The sequence below is a fragment of the Pocillopora verrucosa genome, chromosome 13 (assembly GCF_036669915.1).
Source record: "Pocillopora verrucosa isolate sample1 chromosome 13, ASM3666991v2, whole genome shotgun sequence".
NCBI classification, from domain to species: Eukaryota; Metazoa; Cnidaria; class Anthozoa; order Scleractinia; family Pocilloporidae; genus Pocillopora; species Pocillopora verrucosa.
Window position 1 is genome coordinate 842,123 of NC_089324.1, and position 10,221 is coordinate 852,343.

A 10,221-nucleotide genomic window follows, 5' to 3' on the forward strand; every position below is an offset into this window, starting at 1 on the left:
CGAATTTTCAGGATTTCTTTTTTTTTTTTTTTGGGGGGGGGGGGAGAAAATTCTGGTACGTAGGGATTTAAAAACGAGGACCCTTTTTGTAACTTCCTTCATTCCAGCACTAGTATTTTCGCGCACGACTTAATGATCACCCACTGAAAAGGCTTTATACGGTAGATTTATAGTACAAAGAGTGACTCATTTAGGATCACAAAAATTACATTTGCCCAAAAGTGACTAAGATGGGGCGTATAACTGGTCACTGAACAGACTATAATGGGTAAGTGCTTCTTAGAGGCCAGCGGTGGTGATGGCTTGAGGATGTGGTAATGAGTTCAGGCATAACGTTCATGGCAACAGCAAAAAGAAGTCCAACTTTATTTAAATTTTGGATAAATGCAAGGGAAAGTTCTCAAAAAATTTAATGTGAATTTCAATTTAAATATAATGTTTGTAGAAAAAACATTTAAGACTTTTCTGAAATTATAGGGTAATTTAGCATTATCAACTGAGTTGATAACGTAAATTGGCCATTGTAAAGAGTTTCAAAGCTGACGATTCGAGCGTTAGACCTTCGTCAGAGCAAATGGAAGAATTGTGGGTTCGCTCTCACAAAGGGCTAACACTCGTAATGTCAGCTTAAAAACTCTTCACGGTGGCCAATTTACGTTATCAACTCAGTTGATAATACTAAATTACCCTGTTATACTCTCCCACCGACGCAGCACCACAGTTTCTTTAGAAACTTACCCCCTTTATTCATTTGGTCTAAATTTATGTCTTTTGTGGAAATCTCAGACAGCGATGGCATAACTTTGGTTTGCAATGCGTCTCACATTCTGCTCGCTAGAATTCGTTTTGATAAATTAAACATTTCGATTTGTACCAGTAAATCATATTCAAACAGCTTCCATAGAATTTGGCAAAGAAAAATGCACTAAGCTGGCCCCAGATCCTTTTTGTACTGAAAAGAAAAACAATTGGAAAAAGCTCTCCACGGTTGCCAGCTCGTTGCTTCACCCTATCATTACATTTATTGGAATGTAAAGACCAAGCTTTAAGAACTAAGATTGAGAACGCATTCTGTAACTACATCATGCCAAAATGATATCATTGCAACCGTGTTTCCAGTAGTCTATTTCAAGACTTTGCGAATCGAGTCAAGTTTCGAAAAGATTTTACAAATCATTCTTGGCTTAGACAAGAGTAATAATTATCATATCGACACTAACTTTCCATGAACTAAATTGGCAATTAGTGGAATAAGTAAAAAAACAGAAACGAATGCGCAATCCAGATTTCAAAACTATTTCCAAAAGCATAAATTTTACAGGAAGTCTTGGAAATTTAACCAGACTTAAGTAAATCCATCTGTACCGTTATGTTGCTATTTGAATTACAAGTAGATCAGTGAAGAGAACTGAACGGCCTTCTTAAACATACTCAAGAGACAGGAACGTATTAGATCACTATAAAGCCAAGAATAAACTGATACGAAACTTTTGAATCCTCAGGACTCAAGCCTCTGACCAACTAGTTTTTTAGCTCAGAAAATACATACACAGATTCATCAAATTGCACTCTCTTTTTGCTTCTTGAATGTTCCTTGGCGTACAACTCATTCTTCTGTTCATCTCTTCTGTTTTCATCACGGTGTAAGCCTTCATGCGCTGGTTGTTGATTGTTCCAAGTTGGCCAAGTTGTGTTGGGCCAACGGAAACGCCGACAGCTGTTTTCTCCAACTGATGAAGCTTCCACGCTGACGAAAGACTCACTGACAATTTCTCCTTTGCTTTCTACTGTGGGAAAAGTTATTGCCCGAAAAACGAAGTGCAATTCTCTTTTGTTGACGTCCACGTTCTTTGACACCTTTTCGTCCGTGTTCGTTCCATGCTGCTCTCTGTCTTGCACAGCGACTTTCTGTTGTTCATCAGGACTAACTATCATGATTTTCTCGTCCATCGGAATGCTTTTCCAAGGTAGTTTAGCGCAGATTACTCCTCCTTAACTTAAGAAAATGCCCTCCGCACCCTGGCTACTTAATTTATAAACTAAAAAAAATTTCCTCAGTCACTCAAAGGAAACTACGCCTAATTCGAATATCAATAACGCCGATACTTTAACGTAAGCCTAATCTGCATAACAAAATAACCATAATAACCATAATCTCAACAACTAGATTCTCCTTACAGTTTGACCTATTTCTAATACTCCTCACATTGGAGAACTTCAAACATAATAAAAAGGGCTAGAATTTTTAGTTAGTTTTCTTTCAGGCGAAAGAAAGAAGCTAAAAATATTGTCCTCAAACAGAAACTTGAATAGCAACTTAATTTTTTTGATGTCATATCCATAGAGGTCACTTGCCGTGTAGTTAATTTACGGGGGGGGGAGAGATCAAGAAACGTTGAAGTGATTTGTGAAGATTTTATTAGATATTATTCGATAACATGCTGTTTGCCTGATGGCGGTTCTTGAAAGAGGTAAGACGTTTAAATATGAGTAATTAACCTTAATTAATAAATGACGTAGGGAAGCTCCAAATGTGGCGCATGCGCAATCGTCTTTAGCTTTACATTTCAGTTGAATTTTTTGAAGGCGTTTTGATTAATTACGAAGATATTTCACCTTATTTTTAATTTTCGTATTGACGAAAGCGAATGCGAAGAGAATTTATGGGAGGCCAAGATTTGTGACCTTACGAATAAGCCTGTCTCATTTGTTCTCGGCAACTTTTTGTAGTTCTAGCAACTTCGAGCAATGTTTGCCTCTTTTTTAAGTAATTTTTGGGAAAAACAGAAGTTTAGAACACATATCAAGCTCGAAAAGTTAACGATTTCATAAAAATTTCAATTTATGCGAATTTCTGGATAATGGTTACCAACCCTTTTGAACACAAATGAACCATGCGTTTTGTTCCGTTATACTTAAGAGTATCCTTAAATCTCCCACATATTTGCGAGCAACTCTTTGAAAGTAATACCTCAAGCTGTCTACTTAACCGACGTCATTATTTACTGTAACGAATGAAAAACAACTCTTTTGATTTACATTTATATAAAAAGATCAAGAAATTTTGGCATCAACTCTTTAAATTTTGGGTGGCAACTTTTTGGATTTTTGGCAATTTTCTTGCAACTTCCGGCATTCAAATGAGCAACTTAAGTTTCCAGCATTTCAGGTCTATTCATTAATTATTTCCCTTAACACATACCTGTCTTTGCAATATCTGTAACTTGTAACTATATGTTTTCAATTATTTATTTATCAACCAGGATTTTTGCTCCATTTTCTTTTTCACTTTAAAGGTTCATTGAATTCTTCAGTTCACCTTCTTTCATCTTTAGGTTTTGCATGTTTTTGGTAATTTGCTACAGAGAAAATAAAGAAACATATTTTTTTTCTTGTCACGAGCGTGGGACAAAGAAATAATTTTGAGTCCCCATGAGGAATTGAATCTTAGACCTTCGGATCCCGCGCTCCGATGATCTACCACTGAGCCACAGAGACTTTATAGTGAGCGAGGTCTATTACGAAGTTCATATGACACGCGTCCTGCATACTGCATACTGCTTGATAGCTACAGTTTGTAAACTACATAAAATACTTCGCGTGTTTGATTTATTGCTTATAACCTGTCGTTTATCTTACCAGTAAACCCACAGAAAGCAGAGACATTCTAAAAAAATATATATTGGAAAGTTTATTTTTATTATGTATTTATTTTTTTGGCTTGGCAACTAATTGCAATGGAGGCTAAAGTTATCTCCTCTTGCTTGAAAACCCACTCGGAATGTTGGGACATCCCTTTGAAAGCTTCTGAAGGTACGAGTTTTTCTTTATCGTGTTCTCGGTACACCAATAGAAAGTGTGGTCCAAACTGTTAAAAAATAATAACCTTGAACGTTTCAATTCATGGTGAGTTGAGGAATATAGCTGAAATTCCTCTTGGCCTTTATTAGGTGGATAAGCCGATGTTAGCCCCTCTGGGAAAATTAAGGCGAGGTGCCTCCGCCGAGTTCATATTTTGCAGCCTATTTCAATATTCTCTTTCTTAGATACACTTATTCATCCTTGGTTCATTATTCATACTTCTCTTGGGTGTTTTTTTCTGTTTTGCTGAACAAATATTTTATGGTCTCCTTCATGTTACTCAGTACTGATTTCAATTTTGAAATTGCTGATTTAATGAAATTTTCAAAGCTTTCTCATCTGCTGATTTATACAGAAAGGATCTGTTTCTTTAATAGTATCGATCAATTTGCATTTACCGATTTGATAGATAAACTAGAGATGTAGGTGAACTGGCCTGCAAATCGAACTGTACCGAGCAGAGTGTATAATAATATACCGGTCCGGGAGGGCGCTTTTCAGAAAAAAGCCTGACTTCTTATTTTACATGCCAAAATTTGAACAGAAAAACTTCGTGGATCTTTTGAAATAATGATAGATTTTACAACTGGAATAATCAGTTCCAAATTTAACGAGAGACCATTGTGTCAAATGTTTTGACTCCAGAATTAATCACTGTATTTTTAAAGACATTTTATACGAGTTTTATTTTCACTCACCAAGTCACAAATTATAGAAATCCGGGCAAAAAAAAAGGAAAAAACAAGAGGATTTCAACTTTTCGAAGAAACCGAGCAAAAGGCTTTTCGTATGGCTTTTGTTTTTTCGTTGGAGTAGCAAATTGTATTTAAAATTATTTAAATCATGGTTTGACATCTTTGCTAAGCTTTAGCTAATAAGGTCCCGAATTTGCATATACTGGTGTACGCATGTGTAATCTGAAGCCATATGTTTTATAATTTGAATTGGAGAAAAACTATACACGAAAAATTTGCGGACCTTAGCGATCGATCAAAAAAAATGCTTCGACCCGATAATCTCGGATTAAATTTGGAAATTCATCCCGATGCTTTGGTGATGAATCAAGCGAGCAGAGCCGGTAAGACACCTGAAGAAAGCCGAATTTTGAAGGCAAAAGATTACAAACTACCCGTGTTTACCAGATATCGCGAGGGTACCTGCAAAGACGTTTTTTATTTCGTTCAAGTTGTGGCTCCAAAGTTCGGCCACGACGCACATCCCGAAGAAAGCTGTGATGCGGAGAAACGCCTTTTAGAAAAAGTCATAAATGCTCTTAACGACATGAGACCTAAACCGAGATTTTTACTCGTACATGGAAATTACACGAATGCATCACCAAACGATAAAGAATATTTCCCGCAGATAGAGAGTTTTAAGTCAGCATTTGAAAATTTAAGCGCGGAGATTCCTGTTGTGTGTGTTTGTGGCCCAACAGACTGCGGTAATCCACTGACATTGGACGGCGTCGATGCGTATCGGAATACTTTTGGCGATGACTGGTTTGCCTTCTGGGTTGAAGGAGTTCAGTTTTTAGCCATGAATACCAGTTATTACAAAGACGTGAACGCCGATATGGAGAGTTTTAAAACAGATCAACAGGAATGGCTTGAATCAAAGCTGTTGGAAGCACAAGTAAACCCGCCAAAACAAATCGTTCTTCTGCAAACAACTCCATGGTTTCGCAAATCTGTAGATGAGGAGAGCAATGCAGACAACATTGAATTAAACACGCGCCAAGAAATCGTTCCTAAACTCATAGAAGCCAACGTGAAATACGTTTTCACTGGTAATTTGAATGGCTTCGGGAAGGACAAGGAATTACAGATAGTTCAAACAAGTTCTTTAAGAAAAACAAATGAGGTGGAAAATCTAGGTTTTCGTGTTGTCAAAGTCGAACATGAGGGAGTTGTACATAAATTTTTTTCTTTGGACAACTCCCCAACAGATCTAAATTTAGAATTTTAATAACTATTGCTTTTTGCAGCTGCAACCGCATTCAGATTGCGATGTAATCCGATAACTCAAAAGTTAGAGGCTAGAATCAGGTTCTAAAAGAATTTCACAACCACTAACTTTGTCCACTAGAGAGAGAAGAATATTTCAGACACTTCTATTATATTCATTCTGCTGGCCTAAAGCGATTAATCAATGAAAAGAAGCATTTCAAAGGAAAGAGCATCAGAAGTCAAATATTTGCTGCGGGTGACATACAGTTATCGAATCAAATATATATATATATATTACACTTGTTTGCTCGCATTCTTCATTGTGGTTCTTCAAGGCAATATTAGACTGCGATTTTCGGTTTTTACTTAATTGAGGTTGTATGTAGAAAAGTGTTTATAATCTTAAACAAAGCATTTTCCTCGTGGCAAATAGAATATTTATGAATTTAATTCGCTGTCATCAAATTCGTAATTTAGCATCAAGTTGGAAATCTCTTATTTCTTTCAATACCACAAGACAATTACCGATCTGAAATGAAATATACGGCTTTCACCGAGCCTTTCTGTCGTCGGAACTCAGAATATTAAAGGAAATGATTTGAACTACGAATTCGTTCAGAACGCATCCGTTTCGGAGGTATGGTTCCATTTCATTTCCATCCAGTATAAATATTCTTACTTGGTCAAGGCACTTCTTTGTCGAATTTGTTCCACAATTTGAAGACGAAAAGAGAAGACATATCTTTAAGCCAACGAAACTCGAGGAAATGCCACAAGTATTTTGGTTAATTTAGCCGGGAGAGTACGGAATAAACGAAATCTTACAAAAGGATACGAAAATTGATTATTTACTAGCAAAGGTATGCTTTTGTTAGAGTCAGGTTTTCGTCCCTGAAAAATTAGAGCGCTTTTCGATGAAAGGAAATTACTTTTAGGAGCCAGTGAGAATCGAAGTAAAAGCAACGAAACTGCCCAACGCGCGAGCGACCAAGCCGTGATTGGTGTTAGTTTTGAATCTGACTGGTTGAGAGATTGACACGAGTTTCCTGTACCAATAACAGAGCGAAGCAAAATCGAAGCATTCTTGGTTTATTTTCGACGCTCAATGGCAAATTGCTTCGTCATCCAATCTTGAATTACCAAGTACCAGTAATTCAGACGAAGCAACAAAACTTTTCTCCTTCCCAATCAATAGTTTCGTTTCTTGTCTTAACGCCGGATAAGAAAGGGAACGTCAGGGCATTCCATTTATCGGAAGTAAAATGGCTCTTGAGAGGTAATTTCTGCTGGAAGCAGCTCGTTCTTGTGGTTTCCGGAAATTGCGGTGGTTTAATTCGGAAAAAAAATTTACCAGATTTTTTTGTTCACTTAGCTCCCTATGGATTCCCTTGACATTTTTTGACATTACCTTTTTTTTCATTTCCTTTTGTAACTCTACGTTGAAAACTGAATTTGTGCCCCAGGGAAAGAAAACGCGTTGTGTGACAAGATCAAACAACAGCTGCAACTTGAAAGATGCAACCCTCTTCTCATTGTCCAAATGTTAAGGACCACTCCTTCTTAAGAACATATTTGAACTTTTTCTAGTGTTTCACATTGGTTCCTACACTGTATCTTTTTCCCAATACTGGTAACAAGTTTTAAACTTCTTTTTCTACAGTATTGTTAGGTCATGATCTTCAGGGTTATCGTCCATGTTTTTCTCCTTTACCTGCCTGTTTTCTTGAGTTATTTGGTTTCTTTTTCATATTCACACAATATTTTTAACCAAAATCAGAAGGGTAAATCTTTAAGATTTACAGCAATGCAAAACGCAAAAATCATCATTTGACCGAAAAAATACAATACCAAATGTAGCAATGAGGAAAAATCAATACACACAAAATGGACAGACAGAATAGCCTCCTCAGATTTAACTTTCAGCAAGGTTTAAAGACAATTAAATCAATTCCTTTCCTATGCTTAAATTGTTTGCCTATCAAATCTGACCCTAAAGCCAACAGAGTAAATAAGGGGAAAAAACAACTCAGGTTATGGTAGTAAGTGGATACAGAAGGCAAAGGGGGGAGGGGGTAAGGTGGTATGAAACTAGCTAAGACTCAAAGTACCCACCACCCCCATGATAAAACTAATTCACTTTTTCCTTTTCCACAGCTTCGTTTTCACAAGAAAAGTTTTGCAAAGTTTAATCATATACTTGAAAACAAAGGGTAGCAAAATACTAACTTCAAAATACTAATCCAAAGTTACAGCCTTGTAATGTTCTGAATTTTTTTCGGTAGCAACGTTGTCTAGTCCATTCTAGCTTTCAGTGTCCGTGTTGTAACCTTATCTTTCTCTATCACATGAACAATGCCACCCCAACCACTGACAGCATCTCGATCCACAGCATTCATTAAGGCTTGGGAGATGGTTTCGAACAGATCATCGGGTTCGAGATCTGGTTCCCACAGAGACTCGCACATTCCATACATCTGCTCCGAGCAAGTGCCACTCACCACAAAATCTTTCGTCTCCATCGGACATCCGATCAGATCTAACGCCGCGATGTACGGCTCGTTGGTCTTCGGGTCTAACCCGGCAATCACCGGTTCCACAAAGTAAGGCCCGAATCTCCTTTCGTAGAGCAAGTTTGACACCATGCTCATGAAAGTTTTGGGCTTGATCTGACGAGTTTCTCGCAGTTCGTACAGGTTCTTGCGAAAAGTGAGCCGGTTTGACACGGTTTGCACGTCCGTCGCCAGCCCTGGAAGACCCAGAAAAAGCTTGTCACCCATTTGAAAGATTTTTTGAAAATCGCAAGACAAAGTTTGAGCTTGAATTCCTAAACGTCGATCTGCCGCAATTGCAACGCAATCTTTGCCAACCATAGCTATGATGGCGGCACCATTGTATTCCATAATAGACATGTTGAAGTTTCCGTAGGTATATCTTTAAATTGTCGAACCTTCTCTTCTAAAAAAAGTCTTTTGTAGCTAGAGCACACCACCGTGATCAAGATGGCGGCTGCTGACTAATTGAAGCGGTTACCAAGGTTCAATTGAGCGGCTACTAAGTATTTTTAAAATGCTGACGCATTCTGGGAACGAATCTGGGTGTCTGTAATCGACAAAAATACCAGAAGAATCACGAAGATTGTGATTTGCAAATGACGTTAAATTTTATAGACATTCGAGTTGAACTGAACTAGAAATCATGAGTGGATGCCTGGATGAAATTCGCTGCCCCGATATGGAGGTTGTTGTGGAGAGAAGGAACTTAATTTCGTCAGTTTCAGCTGGAACTCTGGTGAATTTAACTTACATTTTCAAATATTGAAATCAGCATCCATTCGCAAGGGAATAGGTTATGTCCAATTTGATGCAGAGGCAAAACTTATTAAGCCTTAAAACTCGTCGTCACAGAGGAATTGCTTCATTTTCGTTTTAGTTTAGCCAAGCTGAGCTGAGCTACATAAGAAACAAAAAAATTACTTCTTGTTTTGATGCTTGTTGAATGCAGAGACGCTAGAAACAAGTTGACTGCAAGCTTCAAATTAAATTTCTAGATCGCTAGGGAAAAGATAAAGAAATATAAAGGACTTTCTGGGCACTGCTATGTGATATTTTAAGTAAATTTTGATCTCACTTTAACTTAAGTCTAGTATTTAGCATGTTATGGCTTGCTAGGACTTCCCTAAGATAAGTTCTGTTTGTTAAACTAGGGAGACAACTTTCAAGTCTATCTCTATTTATTTGTTTTACCCCTTCAGACTGATCTTCAAAAAATTTGTGCTCAGAATATGTCAAAAAATGAATCACTCTTACAGAATGTAACCCAAATCTACCAAATTTAGGTATTTTTCCTCTTTTGGTAACAGAATATTATCATTTTGGAACAGAGCAAAACACCCACCCCATTAGTAATTTGTAGCCATAAGATTTCTCACAGAGAGGATTCCAACATCATGAGTCTGTGATTTTATGTCAGTTTTAACCAAATAAATTTGAGATAGAAAAGTTGGGAGAAGGCTGAGTATCTGTAAATTTATTGTCTTGACTAACCACAGTTATGCTAGAGAAAAAGTTGGATTATCTTCTTATTTTCTGTTGTTGATTTTCAAATTTGGTTTTGTTCAATTGATAGTTTTTCATTGGCTGGTGGATAATAATTGATGCTGAAGCTACCAAAGATTTTTGGCATGTTTATCACATCCCAGGTGTTATAGCCTCAATAGGACTTTTTATGTAAGTATGTACCTTGTTTTCTTTTCTCACAAAAAAATCACCTCTGATATTTTTACTTTTCAATCACTAGACGGTGGTTAGGGTCGGATGAATTATGCTAAAAAATTTTGAGCATTGTGCTTTTGAGAGTTACCCCTGAAAAAAATGGAACTAAGCTGAAAACTAGGTAAATTAACAACTTCCTGGTA

At 37.1% G+C, this 10,221-nt stretch overlaps 3 protein-coding genes across 3 annotated transcripts in view; 2 read left to right on the plus strand and 1 right to left on the minus strand.

Moving 5' to 3' along the window:
• The first annotated feature begins 4,788 nt into the window (after window positions 1-4,788).
• LOC131789526 (serine/threonine-protein phosphatase CPPED1) lies at window positions 4,789-6,606 on the plus strand. The gene has a single exon (XM_059106675.2). The coding sequence runs from the start codon at window positions 4,789-4,791 to the stop codon at window positions 5,824-5,826; it is 1,038 nt and encodes a 345-aa protein (XP_058962658.2). The 3' UTR covers window positions 5,827-6,606.
• A 1,356-nt stretch (window positions 6,607-7,962) lies between these two features.
• On the minus strand, window positions 7,963-8,829 carry LOC131789451 (proteasome subunit beta type-3-like). The gene has a single exon (XM_059106560.2). The coding sequence runs from the start codon at window positions 8,714-8,716 to the stop codon at window positions 8,099-8,101; it is 618 nt and encodes a 205-aa protein (XP_058962543.1). The 5' UTR covers window positions 8,717-8,829; the 3' UTR covers window positions 7,963-8,098.
• Window positions 8,830-8,887: 58 nt separating this feature from the next.
• LOC131789453 (transmembrane protein 50A) overlaps window positions 8,888-10,221 on the plus strand; it is a 6,942-nt gene continuing 5,608 nt past the window's right edge. The window contains exons 1-2 of the mRNA XM_059106561.2: window positions 8,888-9,095; window positions 9,933-10,033. Coding sequence (XP_058962544.2) covers window positions 9,003-9,095; window positions 9,933-10,033 — 194 coding nt within the window. The 5' untranslated portion in view covers window positions 8,888-9,002. The remainder of the gene's footprint in view (window positions 9,096-9,932; window positions 10,034-10,221) is intronic.

Excerpts from the sequence above, each read along its gene's own strand:
- LOC131789451 (XM_059106560.2), bottom strand. The coding sequence starts at position 8,716 with ATGTCTATTATGGAATACAATGGTGCCGCCATCATAGCTATGGTTGGC.
- LOC131789526 (XM_059106675.2), top strand. The coding sequence starts at position 4,789 with ATGTTTTATAATTTGAATTGGAGAAAAACTATACACGAAAAATTTGCG.